This window comes from Notolepis coatsorum (genome assembly GCF_963971535.1).
Source record: "Notolepis coatsorum genome assembly, contig: SCAFFOLD_101, whole genome shotgun sequence".
NCBI lineage: Eukaryota > Metazoa > Chordata > Actinopteri > Aulopiformes > Paralepididae > Notolepis > Notolepis coatsorum.
The window spans coordinates 293215-317900 of NW_028174323.1; the positions used below are offsets into that span (position 1 = coordinate 293215).

The window sequence follows — 24686 nt, forward strand, 5'->3', positions numbered from 1 at the left end:
CCACACTGCAGCCCAGGTCTGCTCCCGGCTGCCCTTGGGGGGGGAAGGACGACGGGATGGATCAAGCGCTGACAAAAGAGCATGTGTGTGTGTTCCTTAGGGCTGTCTTAAATACTGCGAAGCTTCGAACCTTCGTTCGATGGGCATGGGATTCGAATATGAAAATAAAATTCGAATATGTTTTAAAAAATAAAAAGAATTGTGCAAAATCAACTCTGCCTCTCTTTGTTAACTACAACAAGCAATGCTGTTTGTTATTTAAGATGATAATAATAATAATAATTTTTTTATCTCGAAGCTTCGAATTAAAATCGAATCTCGGCCCCGAAGCTTCGAATTCCAAAAAAAGAATTCGAAGGTCAGCCCTTCCTATGTGTCGCCCATCTCACATGTGTGTGTTCGCTGCATGACAATGTAGCAATGTGTGCTACAAATAAAGACTTCTTCAAGTCCAGTTTCATCAATGACTAACTGGAATTGGCCTGACGACACTGGAGCACACCTATAGACGGGTTTCTTGTTTATAAACACACCGGGTTTCAGCCAATCAGCAATACCTGCAGAATCACGTGACCGAGTTGCCCCTCTACCTGCGTTGAGCTGCGGCGCTGAAAAAAGTCAAAGGGAGCTCTATGGAGTAACCATGGCACTGCCCTGACTAAAAGTATAATGGAGCTCTATGGAGTAACCATGGCACTCCCCTGACTAAAAGTATAATGGAGCTCTATGGAGAAACCATGGCACTCCCCTGACTAAAAGTATAATGGAGCTCTATGGAGAAACCATGGCACTCCCCTGACTAAAAGTATAATGGAGCTCTATGGAGTAGCCATGGCCCTCCCCTGACTAAAAGTATAATGGAGCTCTATGGAGTAGCCATGGCCCTCCCCTGACTAAAAGTATAATGAAGCTCTATGGAGTAGCCATGACCCTCCCCTGACTAAAAGTATAATGGAGCTCTATGGAGTAGCCATGGCACTCCCCTGACTAAAAGTATAATGGAGCTCTATGGAGAAACCATGGCACGCCCCTGACTAAAAGTATAATGGAGCTCTATGGAGTAGCCATGGCACTCCCTTGACTAAAAGTATAATGGAGCTCTATGGAGTAGCCATGGCACACCCCTGACTAAACGTATAATGGAGCTCTATGGAGAAACCACGGCACGCCCCTGACTAACAGTATAATGGAGCTCTATGGAGTAGCCATGGCACGCCCCTGACTAAAAGTATAATGGAGCTCTATGGAGAAACCATGGCACGCCCCTGACTAAAAGTATAATGGAGCTCTATGGAGTAGCCATGGCACTCCCCTGACTAAAAGTATAATGGAGCTCTATGGAGAAACCATGACACTCCCCTGACTAAAAGTATAATGGAGCTCTATGGAGAAACCATGGCACGCCCCTGACTAAAAGTATAATGGAGCTCTATGGAGAAACCATGGCACGCCCCTGACTAAAAGTATAATGGAGCTCTATGGAGTAGCCATGGCACTCCCCTGACTAAAAGTATAATGGAGCTCTATGGGGTAGCCATGGCACGCCCCTGACTAAAAGTATAATGGAGCTCTATGGAGTAGCCATGGCACTCCCCTGACTAAAAGTCTACAAGATACAAGATACAAGATTCCTTTATTGCCACACAACCAGGTTGGTGGTATTCTTGATCGGTACAGAGTGTAATAGCTCTACAATACATGCAACTGGAACATAGATACAAATGGATACATAATACAGCACAACGTGACACAATAAATACATAAATACAGCACAGCACGACACAGCACAACATAAACACACAGAAGAATCTAGTCCATCATCAGGTCAGGAGCTTGGTTAGTGTAAGGGGGGGGGCAAGGGAGTTCAGGGTCCGAATGGTGGTTGGGAAGAAGCTGTCCTTGAAGCGGGTGGTTTTCGAAAAGATGGACTTGAAGCGCCTACCAGAGGGCAGGGGCTGAAACAGGGGGTATAACGCGCTTTCTCGTCTGACATGGACGAGAAGACAGTCTATGATAATTCTATAGGTCTATAGACGACTCAACCCTGTATGTTTCAATGGGTCTATAATAGCCAGTGTGTTCTGCTTCTATGCTGCAGTGGGGTGAGGAGGTAACAACAATGCCAATGAGGCTTAAAGGAGCTGTAAAGTGGTATTTATTCTTTTTTCTTTTTTCTACATTTTACAAAATAAGCTCTACATTCTGACAGCCATCACTGATACAGAGTGTCTGGTCAGTAACATGGGTCTCCCAGTCCCTCCACTCTGCAGTAAACAGCCATCACTGATACAGAGTGTCTGGTCAGTAACATGGGTCTCCCAGTCCCTCCTGCTCTGCAGTAAACAGCCATCACTGATATAGAGTGTCTGGTCAGTAACATGGGTCTCCCAGTCCCTCCACTCTGCAGTAAACAGCCATCACTGATATAGAGTGTCTGGTCAGTCTCCCAGTTTATCCGCTCTGCAGTAAACAGATTTTTTTTCTGATATCCTGTTCCCACTTTATCCAATCAGGAGAGAGAACCTTAGATATTTCTTTACTTCAAGAAATCTTGCCAAGCCACATCTGTTTACTGCTCCGGGAGATTATTATGCGTGTTTAAATGTCTTATTATTGCAGCGTGGAGTTCTCTCTCCTGATTGGATAAAGTGGGAACGGAATGTATTTTCTGTTTACTGCAGAGCGGAGGGACTGAGAGGCCCATGTTACTGACCAGACACACTGTATCAGTGATGGCTGTTTACTGCAGAGTGGAGGGACTGAGAGACCCATGTTACTGACCAGACACTCTATATCAGTGATGACTCTTTACTGCAGAGTGGAGGGACTGGGAGACCCATGTTACTGACCAGACACTCTGTATCAGTGATGGCTGTTTACTGCAGAGTGGAGGGACTGGGAGACCCATGTTACTGACGAGACACTCTATATCAGTGATGACTGTTTACTGCAGAGTGGAGGGACTGGGAGACCCATGTTACTGACCAAACACTCTATATCAGTGATGGCTGTTTACTGCAGAGTGGAGGGACTGGGAGACCCATGTTACTGACCAGACACTATATCAGTGATGGTTGTTTACTGCAGAGTGGAGAGACTGGGAGACCCATGTTACTGACCAGACACTCTATATCAGTGATGGCTGTTCACTGCAGAGCAGGAGAGACTGGGAGACCCATGTTACTGACCAGACACTCTATATCAGTGATGGCTGTTTACTGCAGAGTGGAGGGACTGGGAGACCCATGCTACTGACCAGACACTCTATATCAGTGATGGCTGTTTACTGCAGAGTGGAGGGACTGGGAGACCCATGCTACTGACCAGACACTCTATATCAGTGATGGCTGTTTACTGCAGAGTGGAGGGACTGGGAGACATGTGTTACTGACCAGACACTCTATATCACTGATGACTGTTTACTGCAGAGCGGAGGGACTGGGAGACCCATGTTACTGACCAAACACTCTATATCAGTGATGGCTGTTTACTGCAGAGCTATTTAACACTTATTTGAAAAAAAAAACTAAAAACACTTACAGCACCTGTACTTTTTACAAACTAATCAAAAAGTATAGACAACTACATCTCTCTCCCTCTCTCCCTCTCCCTCTCTCCCTCTCTCCCCCTCTCCCTCTACCTCTCTCCCCCTCTCTAACCATGTTCAGAATATCAATCACGGGGCAACAAACTCTCACCTGAATGTGAAAGCCTTTCCAGCCGTGTTCAGCGTACAGTAGCAGTTCTCCACGGTAGTGCTCGGATACAAAGACAACCTAGGCTACTGTACTGTATGTCAACCAGGGTGTCGGGACCGATTCACTCTCAGGTCCCTCAATTCAGATTAGAGATAGCCGTTCACTTGCTGATGATGGAACATCCATTCTCATTTATTTGTCAATAAGTTGGACAGTACAACCTTTTTACACCAACGGTTTTTCAATATTTGAATAATAAAAACATATTATTATATATATATATATGTAACGGGTGGTACCGTGAGGCGCAGTCACAAATGGACTTCAGATGTTGTGAAGTGACTGGGGCGAGTAGCGGTACTATGGGTCAAAACTCACTCTCACCCTTAACACATTGTGTGCCGTAAGGGGGTGCGTTATTTATCGCTTGGATGCCACCACTCTAGTCAATAAGATAAGATAAGATATTCCTTTATTGATCCCCTTGGGGAAATTCAGGCATCATAGCAGCATGGGGGGGAGGGGGGAGGGGTACAGGTAGTAAAACAACACAGTATACAGGTAGTAAAAGACAACACAGGCAGTGTAAACAATTTGATCAATATGGTCAATATAATTTACTATCTGACTAGCTGAGGAATATTCACATTATTCACAGTGTCACATGAGGTGCAGTATGCAAGAGGTAGTGTTATAATTTACTATCTACTGAGTGTACATTAATCAAAGTACCAGGGTAGTCTACTTTGTCCCCCTTGGGTTCCTATAAGTCCCAGGTCAATGTCTGGTAGCAGTCGCTGTCGCTGCCCCCTGTTGTGGGGCCTGGAGGCTGCTAGTCGCTGCCCACTGTTGTGGAGCCTGGAGGCTGCTAGTCGCTGCCCCCTGTTGTGGAGCCTGGAGGCTGCTAGTCGCTGCCCACTGTTGTGGAGCCTGGAGGCTGCTAGTCGCTGCCCACTGTTGCGGAGCCTGGAGGCTGCTAGTCGCTGCCCCCTGTTGTGGGGCCTGGAGGCTGCTAGTCGCTGCCCACTGTTGTGGAGCCTGATGGCCGCTGGTATGAAGGACTGTCCGAGGCGGTTAGTTGAGTGTCGGGGGGGGATGAGTCTGTGGCTGAACGAGCTTCTCATCTTGACTAGCTCGTCGTAGAGGGGGTGGTAGGGGTTCTCCATGATGGCATCCAGCTTCCTTATCATCCCCCTCTCTCCCATCACCTCAAGTCTAGGTAGCTCGACTCCCACCACGGAGCTAGCCTTCCTCACCAGCTTGTTGAGCTTGTTGGTGTCCCTTGAGTTGATGTAGCCTCCCCAGCATGCCACAGCATAGAAGAGGATGCTGGCCACAACAGACTGGTAAAAAGACTGCAGCAGTTTGTTGCACACATTGAAGGACCTGAGTCTCCTCAGGAAGAACAGCCTGCTCTGTCCCTTCCTGTAGAGGGCCTCTGTGTTGTCCGACCAGTCCAGTTTATTGTTCAGGTGTACCCCAAGGAACTTGTATGAGTCCACCATCTCCACATCCACCCCTCGGATGGAGATGGGAATCGGGGGGGGCCTCTTCTTGCCCCTCCGGAAGTCCACCACCAGCTCCTTGGTCTTACTGGTGTTGAGTTGGAGGTGGTTGCTGTCGCTCCACCCCACGAAGCTCTCCACCAGGGCTCTGTACTCCTCCTCATCATCGTCGGTGATGTAGCTTACGATGGAGGAGTCGTCTGAGAACTTCTGCAGGTGGCACCCGCTGGAGTTGCGGCAGAAGTCTGAGGTGTAGAGGGTGAAGAGGAAGGGTGACAGCACAGTTCCCTGGGGGGCGCCGGTGTTGCTCACCAGTACGTCAGACTGACTGTCCTTTAGTCTGACGTACTGTGGCCTCTCAGTGAGGTAGTCCTTGATCCAGGCCAGATCCAATGAGAGGGCGAGCACATTTGCGAATGCATAAACTATATCTTAAATTATGGCTATGTGTCTAATACGCCCGTCGCTTATCAATGACTTGCTTGCAGTCAACATGTACGAAACGGATTGTTTTTTCATCGGTACATTTCCGTTTTATACCGTTTTGAATACGAGTATAGTTTTGAAGATTTCTAGTGATTCCAGAAAAATCTACTTCCATTTACTGGAATACACAAAACACGTTGTAATTTTTCGGCCTATTTATTAATCGTTTTCAAATAAACGCTAGATTATCGATAGTATATGTGTACTTATGCGCGCTAGAGAAGCGGGCTGAAAAATCGATTATCCATGACCTGGTCAGAGCTAACGTCATACACGCACACACAGACACACACAGACACGTTGTGAAATATGTGAAAAAAACATCTGATTACCCCAAAACTGGTAAAATAGATTCCTTACCTCAGATCAGATGTTCTGCAAAAAGATTATTCCAATTCCTGATCGCCATTCCAAATATCGATCGCATTTATTGATCCAACATTAGACCTCGAAACAGATAATCCACGCTGCTTTCGGTTGCCCCAATGAATGCAATAGTCTCCGGTTACATGCCTGAGAAGTAAAATGTGGAATCCGGAGTTTTTTTTTTCACATGCATTTTCATTGAGTCCATTCCAATGGTGCAATACCATCCGGGAGACGATAAGGGGCGGTATTTGTCCTTTTCAAGCTCAGAGACAGTCCCAATGATAACGTGAGGCTGGATTGATGAAACATTTATGGATATCGCTAATAAAAGAAATAACGATTAAATAACGAGATTTGTCGTTGTTGGCACTCAACGCATGGCGGCCAACAACTAGATTTATCGCTGTTGGCACTCAATGTGTTAAAAACCATTGACACTGTCATCGTACCTCATTAAACACCATTCACACTGTGAGCTTACCTCATTAAACACCATTGACACTGTCATCGTACCTCATTAAACACCATTCACACTGTGAGCTTACCTCATTAAACACCATTCACACTGTCATCGTACCTCATTAAACACCATTCACACTGTGAGCTTACCTCATTAAACACCATTCACACTGTCATCGTACCTCATTAAACACCATTCACACTGTGAGCTTACCTCATTAAACACCATTCACACTGTCATCGTACCTCATTAAACACCATTCACACTGTGAGCTTACCTCATTAAACACCATTCACACTGTCATCGTACCTCATTAAACACCATTCACACTGTGAGCTTACCTCATTAAACACCATTCACACTGTCATCGTACCTCATTAAACACCATTCACACTGTGAGCTTACCTCATTAAACACCATTCACACTGTCATCGTACCTCATTAAACACCATTCACACTGTGAGCTTACCTCATTAAACACCATTCACACTGTCATCGTACCTCATTAAACACCATTCACACTGTGTGCTTACCTCACTAAACACAAGACTGGAAAGTTGTTTGAAAGCTGCATAATGTAATATATTCCTTGTGAAAATCATGGCGCTGTTTTCCTTTTGTTAACACTGTACAATAGGAATTTGAATAGCTTGTAGTAGAGTAATAACATTGGCGAAAATAAATGATAGTGATTTTCACAAAGGGTAAATTATCGGAATGCAATATGAACCATATGAACAGTTTGGTCGATAACCGATATTGATATTTCTGTTATGGCCGATGTCGATATGATCTGTATAAATAAAAAAATGTCAATGATATGAATTTTGTACGTACTATTTTTGTGCTGAAACAAACTTCAAGCCCCAATCATACCAGTTGTCACATGCAAGTAACGTTACCCAAACAAACTGCGTGGCCAAAAGATAACTAACACTAACACAGACAGGGAAATAATCATCAGTTGTTCACATCAGCCTAGTTTTCCTCCTCGGGCCGATGCAATTAATAAAAAAAAATAAACAATCACCAGCTGATATACAGTATGTTTGTTTGCTGATATATATCTCATCAGACCGATACCGATATATGAAAAAATCACTACCATCGGCCCGATACCGATATGGTCACCTATATATATATATATATATATATATATATATATATATATATATATATATATATATATATATATATATATATATATATATGTCCTGATTAATTGAAAATGGAGGACCCTGATGTAAACAAGGCGATGGTATTTTTCTGGTCTGCATCCTCGTAGCAGTTGTGTGTATTGAGCCATACTGTATTGTACCCATTCTGCAATCTGTTAATAACGTTTTCAATCAATCAATCAATCAATCAATATCATGCAAAAACAGGCTTCGGGGACAGCCTTACAACACGACAGAAGGTTAACCCTTTACTATCACACAACCGGCGGTCGGCGTGGCAGTGAAAGGGTTAACCGGCTGTTGTGTGGCAGTGAAAGGGTTAACCTTCTGTGTATTGTCGCAGTGAAAGGGTTAACCATTTTGGTAGCGCGGCAGTGAAAGGGTTAAGTACTGTTTTGGGGGATTTGTACTTTACTCTAGTATTATTAGGTTTGTATACTTGTACTTTTACTCAATTACATTTCAGAGATTTTTTAAAAACGTTTTACTCCTTACATTTAAAACGCAGACCTACAAAGTACAAAGTACAAATCTCACATGTCCAGCTATTTTAATTAGTATATTTGTTTCTCTGGCTGAACTAACGTTACCGTTATTAATCCTGCGGCCGCGCTTTATTTAAAAACAGCCAATCAAATCCCCATAGATGGAAAATGAACCCGCCCATACCCATGCTGATTGGTCCTTGTGCAAGACTAGAAAGCGGGGATCTTTGATTAAACACCTGCTATCAGAAGAATAGAGTTTTAACTATTACTTGTTAGTACTTGAGTACTTTTAAAAGTAGAAACTTTTTTACTTTTACTCAAGTGTGTTTTTAGCCAGATACTCCGACTTTTACTTGAGTACGATTTTGAGACGGTATACCCATACTTTCACTTAAGTATCATTTCTGGGTACTTTTTTACACCAACCTGCAGGTTACACACCTACAGTAACACAAAAAGACAGGGACATTATCTGGTAATGAAGAGACGTCTAAATCAGACTGGTGTGGTCCTTCAACAGGGATGCACATGCAAGCCCCCACCAACCCCCACCAACACACACACACACACACACACACACACACACACACACACACACACACACACACACACACACACACACACACACACACACACACACACACACACACACACACACACACACACACACACACACACACACACACACACACACACACACACACACACGCACACACACAAACCTGCAGCACGGCCGTTCCGATCATGGTGTTCTCCGGCAGCACGGCCGAGTAGGAGGTGTTCCTGAACAGCGGCGCGTTGTCGTTCACGTCCAGCACGGTGACGTCCACGTCCACCTCGGACCTGGCGCCGGTCAGCGGGTCCGTCGCCTTCACCGTCAGCCGGTAGTACGGCGTGCTCTCGAAGTCCAGCGGGTAGATCACGCTGACCACCCCCGTGTCGAAGCCCACGTCGAACTGCAGGAGAGGGTCTCCGTCCGCCACGGTGTAGATGACGCCGCCGCCCTGGCCGCCACCACCCGGACCGACGGTGGCGTTGATGCACAGGACCGAGGCAGAGACGGCCACGTCCTCCCGGACGGCCACGGCGTAGAAGGGCTTGTCGAACAGCGGCATGGCCCTGTTGACCACGGTGACGGGCAGCTCCACCTCGCTGGACAGGGAGGGGCAGCCGGCGTCCCGCGCCACCACCACCACCTTGTACTCGGCGTCGGACAGGTCCACCTCGAAGGCCCTCGTCAGGGTCAACTGTCCCGTCACGGGGTTCACCTGCGGGTTTCAAGTTTTTTTGTTTTTTATTTGTCACATAATGGTAAAATTGGTAAATGGTGCATTAGTGCTGTTCAATCGATTAAAATATTTAACTTGATTAATCGCATGATTGTCCATAGTTAACTTGCGATTAATCGCAAATTAATCGATTTTATTTTTTATTTTAAGTTGTAATACTCTTATCAACATGCGAGTCAACAAATGCTTGCTTTATGCAGCCATTTAACACAAAAGGATGACCCTCATGCATTGCAAATTTGCATAAAAAAAAGAAAAGAAAAACATTTTCTTTTCTTAAAAGTTAATCGTGAGTTAAAAAAAATAGTGGCGTTAATAGAATCGGGCGATAACGCGCTAATACCGCGTTAACTTTGACAGCCTTAATATTTATATAATTTTATTTATAATCATTTATATATATATATAATGGTGCAATTATAAGTAATTTGTCAAGTATATTATTATATACTTATTCTTCATGTGTCTTGTAAGCCCATATGGGCTGGGCATACACCTGTATGTAAGGCACGAGAATAAAAAACATCAAATCAAATCAAATATATACTGTAGCAGCTTTTATCCAAAGCGCTTTACAAGTTGTTCCTCACATTTTCTTTACCCATTCACTCACACATTGACGGCGGAGGCAACCAATGCAAGGTGCCAACCTGCTCATCGGGAGCAGTTAGGGGTTATGTGTCTTGCTCAAGGACACTACGACACGCTGCCAGGGAGGAGCGGGAATCGAACCGGGTACCGGCGGGAACCGACTGCTCTACCTCCCAAGCCACTGTCGGTACATGTACATTACAGTGAAATGCTTGGTTCTGTTTATTTTGTACATTATCTAACGTTAACACAAACCTAAACTAACGTTACACCTAACCTAAAGTTAGTTTAGGTTCGTGTTAACGTTAGATAATCTACAAAATAAACGTATTCCGCTGCTATAGACGTTGCTCTTTTATTTTGAAACCCCCCCAGAAAGGAAGTCATTATATTAGCTTTAGTGTTAGCTCCGGTTAGCTCCGAGTGTGCAGTAGTTAGTAGTATATTATCAATACCAGCCATTGGATTACTGTTTTCTAAATTGGGGAGGCTTTTAATCGTCAAGGTAAGAGGATTTTAAGTCATGGTATCCATAAACTTCAATCGGTTCGGATCCTTTGAATGAATGAGAATGTAAACAAACACGGCTTCCACGTAGAAATCACTGACTTCGCCCAGAGACGAGTCGTTCGGCAAAAAATTTTTCCGAGTATATCTGCTTAGAAAACGTAAATACACAGGTCACAACATGTTTACAGGAACGTTTTGGAGTTGTATTTGGAGTGTATTTGGTGACTGTAGGGCACTGTAGTGAACGTCAGGCTCTAAAACCCGCCCACTTCCAGTGATGAAGCTAAGCTACGCTAACGGAGCGACTGTTCCCTAAGCTAAATGCACGCACAGAGATAAAAAAAAGTATCTTCTTGTCTAACTCCAGGGAAGATGTTAAATAAGCTAATTCCCCAAAATGTTGGAGTTTTTCTTTAAACTATATCTTAAATTATGGCTATGGGTCTAATACACCCGTCGCTTATCTATGACTTGCTTGCAGTCAACATGTACGAAACGGATTGTTTTTTCATCTGTACATTTCCGTTTTATACCGTTTTGAATATGAGTATAGTTTTGGAGATAATTTCAGAGAAATAAGCAATAATAGCCCTTTAGTGGAATACACAAAACACGTTGTAATTTTTCGGCTGATTTATGAATAGTTTTCAAATAAATGCTAGATTATCGAGAGTATATGTGTCCTTATGCACGATACAAAAGCGGGCTGAAAAATCTCTTATTTGTGACTTGTTCAGCGCTAACGTCACACACACACACACATGCTCCGATGGCGGTGATAGGAACATCTGATTAACCCAAGATTCGTAACATAAATTCCTTACCTCACATCAGATGTTCTGCAAAAAGATTAATCCAATTCCTGATCGTCTTTCCAAATATCGATAGTGTTTATTGATCAAACGTTATAGTCCAAAACACATAATCGACGCTGCTCTGAGTGTCCTCAGTCAATGTGGTAACACGATACTGCTTGCCCGAGAAGGGAAACTCGGACCGGAGTTTTTGTTTCGATGCACATTCCCAGCCAATCCAATCCAATTATGTGCAATACCATCCGGGAGACGATAGGCGGCGGTATTTGCCCTTTTGCGAGCTCAGACCCATTCCCAATGATAACATCATCTTGGATGGAAAAAATGAATGGATATTGCTAATAAAAGAAATAATGATTAAAACCCGACTATACTCGTGATTGGCACGGAAGGGTTGGCTAGTTAACCCGACTATACTCGTGGTTGGCATGGAATGGGTTAAGTGTAAAGCCAATCATTTGAGTGGATAAGGTCCATAATTCCAATCTAGCATCATTGTGATATACGGTGGCAATTTCCATCAATGGCCTTAAAGATAAACATATATACCAATGCCTATTTCGCCTCTCTGATAGAGAAGACTATCGCACCTTATCATACAGGATGTAATGATGAGTGCCATAACTATCGCCAGTAATGAATCTAAGAGCAGAATCATGTCTAGGGGGTAAAAAAGTGGAAGGAGCAGCAGCATTGTTATGAATGACATCCCCATAATCCAAAACTGACATAAAGACAGCTTCAACAATTGCAATGCTGTTGCAATCATCAAATTTGCTGATGACACAGTAGTGGTGGGCCTGATCTCTGCCAACGACGAGAGGGCCTACCTGGAAGAGGTAGAAAATCTGTCACAGTGGTGTCAGGAGAACTGCCTCTCCCTGAACGTCAGCAAAACAAAAGAGATGATTGTGGACTTCAGGAGGTCGGGGGTCAAGGACTACAGCCCCCTCAGCATCGACGGGGCACCGGTTGAGAGAGTGAACAGTTTCAAGTACCTCGGAGCCCACATATCCGAGGACTTGACATGGACCACACACATTGACAGTGTTGTGAAGAAGGCACGACAACGCCTCTACTTCCTCAGGCGCCTAAGGAAGTTCCAAGTCAGTCAGAAGATCCTTAGGAACTTCTACTCATGTACAATAGAGAGCATCCTGACTGGCAACATCACCTCCTGGTTTGGGAATAGCACTGCACAAGACCGTAGCAGACTACAAAGAGTGACACGTTCAGCCGAACGCACAATTGGAGGGGGGCTTCCCACCCTCCAGAACATTTACAACAAGCGGTGCAGGGGGAAGGCTAAGAGAATTATTAAGGACTCGAGCCACCCGAACAACTGCCTCTTTGAACTGCTGCGGTCAGGCAAGCGATACCGGAGTCTTAAAGGATAACTCCACTATTTTGGGAAATTAGCTTATTTAACATCTTCCCTGGAGTTAGACAAGAAGATGCATACCTTTTTTGTCTCTGTGCGTGCACTTTAGCTTTGGGAATAGATGCTCCGTTAGCATAGCTTAGCTTCATCACTGGAAGTGAGGCAGGACAGTAGCCTTACAGTGCCTTACAGTGTATTGCAAGGTCTGACATTGACCAAACTTGATATGCATGACCTTGGTGGGCTCTAGGTCAACTCCTGAAAAGGGGGTCAATGTCAGACCTTGCAATCAAAAGTTAGGGGCGCACTGAAATTATGGCAAGGGTTATTAGCCCCCTAACTTTTGGTTGCAAAGTCTGACATTGACCCCCTTTTCAGGAGTTGACCTAGAGCCCATCAAGGTCATGCATATCAAGTTTGGTCAATGTCAGACCTTGCAATACACTGTAAGGCACTGTAAGGCTACTGTCCTACCTCACTTCCAGTGATGACGCTAAGCTATGCTAACGGAGCATCTATTCCCAAAGCTAAAATGCACGCACAGAGACAAAAAAGGTATGCATCTTCTTGTCTAACTCCAGGGAAGATGTTAAATAAGCTAATTTCCCAAAATAGTGGAGTTATCCTTTAAGGCGAGCACAGAAAGACTCAGAAGAAGCTTCTATCCCCAGGCCATCAGGCTGCTAAACGAACAATAAACACTATGCAACAACCATCAAATGCACACAGCACACACACCCACACGCACACACTCACTTAAACAAACAACACACTGCAGCACCCACTCTCCACACTTTAGATCACACAAACACACTTTATATTTATTGATAAAGGATTTGCACTACAACTCGTACACCTACTGTAAATTGTACCTAAATTGCACCTCATCCCATTTCTGCCTTGCACTATATAGTATTGTATATTAGTACACTGCATAGTATTGTATATTATATGGTAACTCAGTTACGTCTATTCTGCATCGAACATTGTACATATGTCTATACTGAACTGTGACCTCATTTTCTTTACTTCTAATTGACATGCTATACTATGTTATTTTATTTCATACTTATCTTGTCTTGCACAGTCTCTGGAGCGTAACAGTAAGAAGCATTTTGTATAAAAGTATTCTGTACTTCTGTATGACAACTATTAAAGAAACTTGAAGAAACTTGAACTCTTTCTGCAAATCAAAGGGAAGCTTTGAGCAGGTGAGCAGGCAAAAAAAGGAAGGAGGTGCATTTGTTTCTACTCTATTTGAATGACAGCCAATGTGAAGACTCCTGAGAGTCTGACACGAGATCAAGCACTGTTCCTCTCCTTAAACAAGGCTGCCAGCTCCTGAGAGAACCACAGTGTTATTATATATTTTATTCTGAACAAGCGCCGCATTGCTTATCAGCGATTGAAGTAAAAGTCTTCACTCAAAATGTCTTTTGTGAGTGAGATTTTGTTTTTATTATGCGTGTACAATTGGACAGTGATCACTGATGCCAAGTTCAAAAACACTGCAGGCTGTAATTTTGTCCGGACTACTGGAGAATAAAAGATCCATTAGAGTAGACCAGTCGTTTGGTCTGTTGGGTTCCATTATTAAAACACTTCAAGGTCACAGCTATTTTGTGATATTTTAGGTTCGCCTGGTAAACTTTTATAAAAATGCTGGGATAAGTTCAGGTTACGACTACTCTCTTTAACTCATTCGGGGCCAGACCCGAGATATCTCGGGTTAACTCGCCGACGCTTGAGCGCCAAACCCGAGAAAAGTCGGGTTTTCATCGTTATTTCTTTTATTCGATATTTCCATTCATTATCCATCCAGGGAGCCTGGGCCCTCATTCATCAACGTGTTCTACGCACAGATTTGTGCTTACCCTGTGCGTACGATAATTTCTAAGCAAAGAGTGGGATTCATCAATTTCAACTTGAACTTGACTCCGTGCTTACGTCTACGCACAGGTCAGACCATGCGTACCTGGCGCCCAGTGGTAGAATATATTATTACAACAAGGAAATGAGCTTCTGTGCATAATAACACTGGCATGTTCTGTACGAACCGTAGTTCATTATAGTTCATTGTAAAATAGCAACAGTAGTGTAATTATGGTCGAAACCCTATAAATAGCATTTGGAATAATAGATCTTTCTCTCAGAATGAATGCAGCATGGTTTATATAGCGTTATCGGAATATACAGGGTGTAGGCTACTGACTGACTGCGCTCCGCGTAGCTTGATTGATTGATTGATTGAAAAGTTTATTAACAGATTGCAGAATGGGTACAATACAGTACAGCTCAGTACATACAATTGTTAATTGGGGATGCAGACCAGAGAAAGACTTTCGTCTTGTTTACATCAGGGTCCCCCATTTTCAATTCATCATAAATCATAAAGCTCAACTCGTTATTATTTTGCGCAGACCGCAGAAACACGGGAACGTTTTGATTATATTTAAAAGGCTTTACGTTAAACGAAACAAGTGGAATTTCGAAGCTGTAAGCAGAATACAAGTCATATGAATATAGTGTTCTTCCCCCTTTTTACTGTATAAGAAAGAATAGAAAACGCATTGCAATGACACCAGATAGTGGACAGACTATGTATATGATGGGATTCAAGTTCGCGTTTTTGTTGATCATAGGCATGCTGTCAGAGTATGATATCTTAATCAAACATTCTAGAACATTTGTCGTCACAGATCATGTCCTAATAGAACATAGGCTATGGCATGGATCGTGATATTGTGTGGACTGTTATTATTACTGTACCGGGCGGTACCACCCATTGTGACAACAGCCTTGTGAGTCCCGCACACAAACATGATGGAATTCAAGTTCATGTATTGAAAGGCAGGCTACATCATACATGCAGTGAGATTCATTGTTCTTGTATATGCTCTCGTATTATTGTTTATATAGGCTACCCAATACTGACATCAAAATAGATTGTAGTATGCCTCTAGAAATCATATGCAGCAGGTAGAAAATTGACGGGAGATCCATCGCGATTTGGAATAAAATTGAGGAGAACTTTAATCCCTGGGTATTAATCAAACAACACGGGAAAAGGCAGTCATATTCCAGCGCGGTATTTATTAGTGTTTGCGCTGCCCAGGCAGCAATGGTTAATAGATATCATATCCGACATCACCGTAAGTGTACACGTCTGTCAGCCTGTCTCATGACACGCTTCCCTCGGCTTAGTCCATTTTTCCACATTTCATGGGTGTATTCCATTACCGTATATGGTTAATCGGGGCGTTTCTGGTATGCAAATACGTGAAAGTGTGCACGAGCCTCGGCGCAGAGCCAAGGTGGGATTCATCATGACAGGTGTGCGTAGAGCCTGCGTACGCACGTGTGATGAATCCCGACTTCCCTGTGTGTACACTGGTTCTACATTCCGTGCTTACGTGTGGAAATAGAACATGTTCTACGCACACATTGATGAATGAGGGCCCTGGTGTTATCATAGGGAATGAGTCTGAGATCCCAAAAGTGCAATACCGGCCGCATCCTCGAGCACCCTTTGAAACTCTGGCTGTGCGTCGATTATATAGGTCCAGGCAGACTTTTCCATGTCGGGCAAGGGGAGCGGTTGTCCCGATCGGCTTGAGGAGCGTCAAATGCTCCAGATGGATGATGTATGGCGGATTATGTTGGCGACACGATTGACACCAATACTGGGACTCGCAATCAGATAATTGGAATATTCTTTTTAGGGCACATCCTAGTCAAGGTAAGGGCTATATGATATCTGATATTACTATTATTGAAAATCTATTTAGACGAAGACATACAAAGAAGTAATTATCACAATTAGCGATTTATTTATGGCTGATAAAAAATCAGTTTGGCTGGTAAAAAAAATCATATACTCGCCAGTTGGCTGGTAAGCCAAAAAGTTAGTTTCCTCCCCTGTGTATGGATGAAAAAATTATTTCTTTTTCACATATTGAACGATAGATACTCGATGTCAAATGGGCAATAGTATTGTATCCATAGCTATAATATATAATATAGTTATAGCCCTGCAAACACCGCCACGTATTCACCCATGACAATCAGCTCCCCATCAGAATATGTGTGACCGGGCCCAGAGGTAAGAGACTGGAAGTCAGATTGCGAGAAAATTACAGTATAGTATCTCTAAATAGTAAAAACTTTAGTTTAAAAAAGGCAGTTTGCGAGACCTAGTATCTGACTACCAAGGTGTTAAAAATGCAGCCAAACTTTAGATTGGATTGTCTCTGTGTTTCTCTGCTCTGAGACTTGAGGTTTAACTAGATTAAAATAAGAATATATTTGATATATTCTTCAAAATATAAATAAATACGCATTTAATCGTATGACACATCATTTGAAAGCTTACATTCTGTACTTTCATAATCTGTATAATTCTGAAAAGATTCCAGAGGGAGACTTGTGCCACGAACCGCTGGGCTCGGTCACATTTTAGAGAGTGGACCCGCTAAAGCATCAGTAGCAATTACATTTACATTTTGTCATTTAGCTGAACGCTTTTATCCAAAGCGACTTACAAGTTCTGTACGACAAGTCATCAGGAAGGGTACAACTCTTTCAGCTGAGTAACAATGACCATCAAACAGTGCTGAAACTTGGGTGCTGCAGTATTGAGGGCATACACATAAGACATAGTAGTATAGTAGGAGGAGTGCATGGTAGTATAGGAGAGTAAGAAGGTTAGTGTTGTTGTTCTTCCTTATTGGTATTGATTGATCTCCAAATGCTAACCACACTGTTCAGGGACGTGCACAGGACTTTAGAGGGGCAGGTGCTCAAAGGCTGAAAAGGGCACTACACTTGTGTGTATATATTAAGCGAGCGCGATTTTTAAGGGCCCTTTTCGGGCGGGGGGCCCCCTTTTTATGCTTTTTGGGGGGTTTTGGTGATCAACTATTGAATATTGAACTATAATAATCAGTGCAAGAGCTCACTTATCCTTGAAAGACACTTTTATCACTGACTTAAAAGGCCCATACATCTCCATAAATGTTCAGGGGGGAGGGAATAAGTGCTTACCCTACAGACCCCAAGAAGTGCTGTATATTCTGTATTGTTTAATATAAATGCATTTTTTATTCCAATCCCGATTTGTATTTGAGATTCCCAAATCCCATCGGACTTGACTTCTTCATGTCCCTCAGTGAGTGTAATACCAGCATTCAACTGTATGCGCCACAGCGGTTTCTATCATCATCATCATCATCACCCACGCTATGCATAAAATATATAGGTCCGCGGAGAGGCACGCTGAGGAGGCTGTGCAAACTGCAATGGAATATGGGGCATCTCTCTCTCTTTACCTAATATTTTGATTCTATCCTGACATTTTTCTGTTGGAAGGGCAGTCAAAAAGGGCACTTTTTTGATGAGGCTCAAAAAGGCAGGTGCTCAGGCACCCCTTGGCCTCTATGTGTGCACGTGCCTGACACTGTTGTGCCAGTACACCTGAAATGGCTGAAGCAACGCGTGCGACTGATTGAACCCCTTACTTGAAAGTTCCTGTGCTCCTCTTGAAGGGCGTACGTCACCTCCCCATTCAGACCACTGTCTCTGTCCGTGGCTGAGACCCTGAAGACGGCTGATCCTGGGTCTGCGTCCACCTGCACGGTGGCGTAGTAAGGGAGGTCCACAAACTCTGGCGCGTTGTCGTTCACATCCTCCACCTTGAGACGGAGAGAGTGAGTTGCTGTAATAATAATAATAATAATAATAATAATAATAATTATAATAATAATAATAATAATAATAATAATAATAATAATAATATTAATATTAATAATAATAATAATAATAATAATAATAATAATAATAATAATAATAATAATAATAATAATAATAATAATAATAATAATAATAATAATAATAATAATAATAATAATAATAATAATAATAATAATAATAATAATAATACACTTTATTTGTATAGCACCTTTCATACAAGAATTGTAGCTCAAAGTGCTTCACAGCACCTTTCATAAAAAATTGCCATAAAATTAGGAAAATATTTACAAAAAAGTGCAGACATAAAATAAGTATAAAATAAAAAGATATACCCATTGTCTTTTTGATCTAATAAGATAACGTGTCTGTTCACCTCCTTCCAATAATTATTAGTATTGCGGTAAAAAGAAATTGTAAACATCGACGTCATATAATATCGGCACGCGAAAAAATATTGCGATATATAGCCGTATGGATCCCCCACCCCGACGGTACACACATGTCACCACCACCACGCACCTGGACCCAGACGGTGACCCTGGCCACCCTCAGCACGTCGTACTCTCGGCTGGCCTCCACCACCAGCTCATAGGCCTCCTGCTCCTCGCGGTCAAAGGGCACCCCGGAGGTCAGTATCACTCCGGAGGTGGGCCGGATGGTGAAGCGCCCGGCCGTGTTCAGCAGGGCGTACTTGAGCGGCTCGTTGAGGCGGTGGCCGACGGCGTTGACGACGGCCACCACGGTCACGTTGGTCACGTTCTCCGCGACGGAGGCGGAGTAGAGGGGGCGGGTGAAGAGGAGGCCGCTGTCCATGGCCTCTCGCACCAGAACCGTGACCAACGCTGTACTGGAGTAACGCCCGTCCCACACCTGGCGAAACAGACAAAACCACCATATAAATACAATATAGAATAGAATAGAATAGAATAGAATAGAATAGAAATACTTTTATTATCCCGTGGGGAAATTTGACACTGCAAATCGCTCGACATTTAAACATTTAGACAGAACAGGTCACGAATTAGAATAATAAAACAAATCAAATCAAGTTGCCTAGGATAAGAGTAGAGTAAAATAGAATAAAAATGGAATAAAATATACAGTAAATAAATACAGTAAAAATATACTGAGAGGCATCATAGCAGCATGGGGGAAGGGGGGGGGGGGGGTACAGGTAGTAAAAACAACACAAGCAGTGTAAACAAATAGGTCAATATAATTTACTATCTAACTAACTGAAATATATATTCACACAGTATTCACAGTGTCACATAAGGTGCATATAAACGGCTGTCCCACACCTGGAGAACAGACAAAACCACCATATAAATACAATATAAGCACCGTAACGCCAGTCCCACAGCTGGAGAACAGACAAAACAACCATATAAATACAATATAAGCACCGTAACGCCAGTCCCACAGCTGGAGAACAGACAAAACAACCATATAAATACAATAAAAGCTCCGTAACGCCAGTCCCACAGCTGGAGAACAGACAAAACAACCATATAAATACAATAAAAGCTCCGTAACGCCAGTCCCACAGCTTGAGAACAGACAAAACAACCATATAAATACAATAAAAGCTCCGTAACGCCAGTCCCACACCTGGAGAACAGACAAAACAACCATATAAATACAATATAAGCTCCGTAACGCCAGTCCCACACGTGGAGAACAGACAAAACAACCATATAAATACAATAAAAGCTCCGTAACGCCAGTCCCACAGCTGGAGAACAGACAAAACCACCATATAAATACAATATGAACACAGTGACCAACACTGTGCTGGATTAGAGCAGTCATCTGGTAATCAGAAGGTTCCCAGTTCGATTCCCGGCTTCTCCTGGTGTAATGTATAAATATATTCATTAATATTCCACTGAAGGATTAATATCCTTACATCCAGATCCTCTGGTGATGAGAGCATAATCTCCCCCACTCTGGACTGTAGGGTCGAGTGACGACGACGCCAGCCAGGAACCCGCAATACTTTGACCTGTGTCCAGGGGTGTAGCTCCAGATTCTGGGCCCCATGAAAGAATGTATTTGTAGGCCCCCAGTGCTGGGCCCTTGGAATCATCCTAAACTACCCCCCCCCCCCCCCCCCAGCTACACCTGTGTGACCTAATGCATGGCTGTATCCAGGCACAGGCCAGGTTTATACTGTGAGGAGCAAACCACATTCATCCTTAGACTACTACCATATACCACCAAGCCTGTCTGATCATCATTTTTAACCATTGGCTCGCTAAATTTGGAACCCACATAGTATTTAAGCCATGATCAAGCTGCTGTCAAGTGAACCATGTTTTTTATTGTAAACTTTTAATATAAGTAAAAATAATATTCTATATTGTAATATACAAAATTATGTAAATTCTAGTAATATTAATGGAAGAACAAATACAAATGTAAGGGGGTAGGGATCAATAAGCTAAGCTTCCCTCTACTCCTTTTTTTTGGACATGTCTGCCAACCAAACACATTGCTCTTTTGTTTATAATTCCTATTTTTTCTTTGTTCTTTTTTTTAAATGTTTTTTTTTTCTTTAAGGATTTTTTTAATTTGTTGTTATGATTGTTTGGTCTGACGGATCAAGACACTGTGAGTTGTTTGAAGAAATAAGAAGAATAACATGTCCAAGAAATAAACTTTTCATTCATTCATTCATTCATTCATTCATTCATTCATTCATTCATTCATTCATTCATTCATTCATTCATTCATTCATTCATTCATTCATTCATGATTGTGTCATCATTCTGGAGCCTTGCAGCCCCCATGGAGGGCTGTGGTCTCCAGGACTGTTCCTCGTTCTCTGTGTGTTCCTGTCAATAAAAACCATCGATCTGACTTCACCTTTGTCTCCTGAATATCTGTCCAGCTGGCTCATCATATCAATCCAAAGAACTCAGTTTTGTATACTATCGAAGTGTCCGTGAGCGAGACATTTAACCCCTAAACTGCTCCCAATGAGCAGGTTGGCACCTTGCACGGTTGCCTTCGCCATCGGTGGGTGAATGGGCCGATGTGAGGCATATAAGTTGTTAAACGCTGTACTGTATAAATGCAGTCCATTATATAAATGCAGTCCATCATTCCTGCAGAAGAGACAAAACAACGATATATAAATACAATATAAGCACCGTGACCAACGCTGTGCGGAGTAACGCCCCCTCCCCCACCCGGAGAGGAGACGAATATAAATCATAAACCTTTTAATGGACCCTCGTCACAGCGTTTGTGACCTGTCGCAGCGGGGTAAACACGGCTATAACGAACAACATTAATAATGGCTCCGTTCCATTTAGGTGTGTCGGTGAACCATGCAGTGAGCCGGGGCCCTAGCACTGGCGTTCCTAAATGGAATGGAGATTTATGTTATTATTTACAGCTGTGTTTCGCTTGCTACGTCACCTCGAAATGTCTGCTGTGAGAAAGGTCTATTTCATGCCATCTGTACATTGTTAATTATGTCATGCCATCTGCATATTGTTTATGAGGAAGGGCAGAGGATTGTTAATCAGCGAATTTAATGATGAAAGCACTTATTGAGAAAGGGATTTTTCATTTAGTTAACAGTGACGGTAACGACACGAAAACCCCGCATTATGACAATATTAGAAATGATTTCATCCAATTATTGGTGGAAATATGAGTAAAGGAAAATGACGATGTGGGAGACGAGCTATCCTTGAAAAAACTGGTGTAATAATGCGAGAAAGCTGTAAACACTTGAAACCCAACACTGGAGTTGTTACGTTCTGGACACCGACCTCGGTCGGTGACCACCCACATTCCTGGCATATGTCACTGGGCTTGTCACCTGTCATTTCCCTGTCAATTAGTGCTGTCACTTAGGGGTGGTTCCTGATTGGCTGTCACGGGGGTGTGTGTGGAATGTTGGTATTTGGTCTCTATTTAACATACCTCTCTTCTGCTTGTCCATTGTCAGGTCTTCACTAATTGCGTTCGGGGATAACGCGGACGGTTCTACTGTGGACCTCCAATAAGCTCCCATTTACCTTATCTTACACTTGTGCTTTTAGCACTTGTTCTCTCTTAGAATTTACTCTGTGTTCTTACTATTAAAGTCGAACCTGTTCAAGAGTAAACACTCTCTGTCTCTGTGATTGCCTTCAACCATTGGAATTCACCTACCTGCATTCTGACAGAAGACCTGACCATCAGAATTCCATGGAGGCCATCATGGAGATGCTCCGGACGCAGGGAGCAGCCCAGACACGGATGGAGGAACATCAGCAGCTGGTCAGCGCCGAGTTAATCCGACTCAATGGGGTCGTCGGATCATCCCAAGCGGTGGCGCAGTCGGCGTTGGCCACAGCTCGACAAGCCCAAGAAGGAGTGGCTGGTGTGCAGTCGGTGGCGGGGGAAGCAGCGCTCCACGCAGAGGAAAGTCGGGGAGGGTTCGGGGTCCAGGAGCGGTCCCGCGAACCACATCTGCAGGCGCCCGTTCGCTATGACGGATCACCGGATGGTTGTCGGGAATTCATCACCCAGTGTCTACTCGTTTTTCGGCTGCAACCACGATCATTTCCATCGGAGACAGCGCTGGTAGCGTATATTATCACACTGCTCACCGGCGAAGCTCTCTCCTGGGCTACGGCGGAATTAGAGGCAGGGGCGATAATCTGCGACAGTCTGGACGCCTTTACCCGGGAATTGAGAAGAGTATTCGATACTTCCCGGGTACTCTCGATCTTCGAGGCTGGTGGTCGTCTTCTCGACTGCCGGCAGGGCCTCCGCACTGTCGCAGCTTATGCTATCAAATTTAGGATCTTGGCTCGGGAGACAGCTTGGGCGGAGAACGTCTGCGTGGTTCTGTTCGTCAGGGGACTCTCAGCGCGGATGCGAGATGCTCTCTCCGCGCGTGAGATCCCCGAGCAGCTGGAAGTGCTGATCAATACCACCATCAAGATGGATAATCGGCACCGGGAGAGGGAGAAGGAGCATGTCAACAACACCCAGCCCCAGGTATGTTTTCCTTCTTCTCCTGGTGTTGATAATTCCATGCATTACACGAGTGGGCCACTGGGTGATGAATCCATGCAGCTTGGAGCGCTGTCGCTCTCGGACGACGAGAGGCAGCGCTTCATCAAAGAGCGACGCTGCTTCCGGTGCGGCCGCACCGGTCACCGCTTCGGCAGCTGTCGGGTCCAGGCTGTATCGGCTCGGCGCCAATCGGGGATGGAAGGTGCGCCGTCGGGCCTCGAGAGGGCACCAGCAGGTGGGCTCATTCCTGCCAAGACCACGGATTCTCGCACATTTTTTGAGGTGGCGATCAACTGTGGGGGTGACATTAGGGGAACTAAGGCTCTCATTGACTCAGGGGCGGCGGGCAATTTTATTCACGTGGGATTGGTGAAGGAGTGGGGAACCCCGGTGGAGGACTTAGGGGTTCCCTTACCAGTCTATGCCCTGGACGGTCGGCCCCTGGGCAGTGGGAGCGTCACCCAGCGCACAGTTCCCTTACACATCCGGGTGGAGGGTGGGGAGTGGGAATGGGTTACTTTTTTTGTCATCTTTTCCCCCTATTCTGTCATGGTGTTGGGTCATCCCTGGTTGTCGTCATGTGTTCGTGTCATTAATTGGAGCACGGGCGAACTCTCAACGGCGGCCGACGTCAAGTCGATCGTCAGCGGGAGTTTGCCCAAACCCTTGTCTCCCCCCCCCTCTTCTCTTTTGTCTCCTCCCTCTTTCTCCAGGATGGTGGGGAGCGTGGCAGATTCTGATCTACCCTCTAATCCCGATTTAATAGGGGTGCCTGAGATCTATTGGGACCTGGCGGACGTTTTTAGCAAAACGCGTGCTAAAGCACTTCCGCCTCATAGATCATACGACTGTCCCATTAATCTTCTACCCGGTACCTCCCCGCCTCGCGGGCGAATGTTCTCTCTCTCACGCCCCGAAACCTTGGCCATGAACACCTACATAGAGGAGGCATTGCTTGCGGGGCACATACGCCCTTCCACTTCCCCTGCCGGCGCTGGCTTCTTTTTTGTTGATAAAAAGGATGGGGATCAGCGCCCATGCATTGATTATAGGGGATTGAATGACGTTTCCATCAAGAACCGATATCCTTTACCCCTCATGGACACGGCCTTTGAGTGCTTACAGGGGGCACAGGTCTTTTCTAAA

General features: G+C 44.1%; 1 protein-coding gene across 1 annotated transcript in view; it reads right to left on the minus strand.

Annotated features, from left to right (window-relative positions):
* LOC311247581 (protocadherin Fat 3-like) overlaps positions 1-24686 on the minus strand; it is a gene marked incomplete at both ends in the record, with an annotated part of 404408 nt that overhangs the window by 173017 nt on the left and 206705 nt on the right. The window contains 3 exon segments of the mRNA XM_084338612.1: positions 8907-9452; positions 18287-18460; positions 19038-19388. Of these exon segments, the coding sequence (XP_084194738.1) occupies positions 8907-9452; positions 18287-18460; positions 19038-19388 (1071 nt within the window).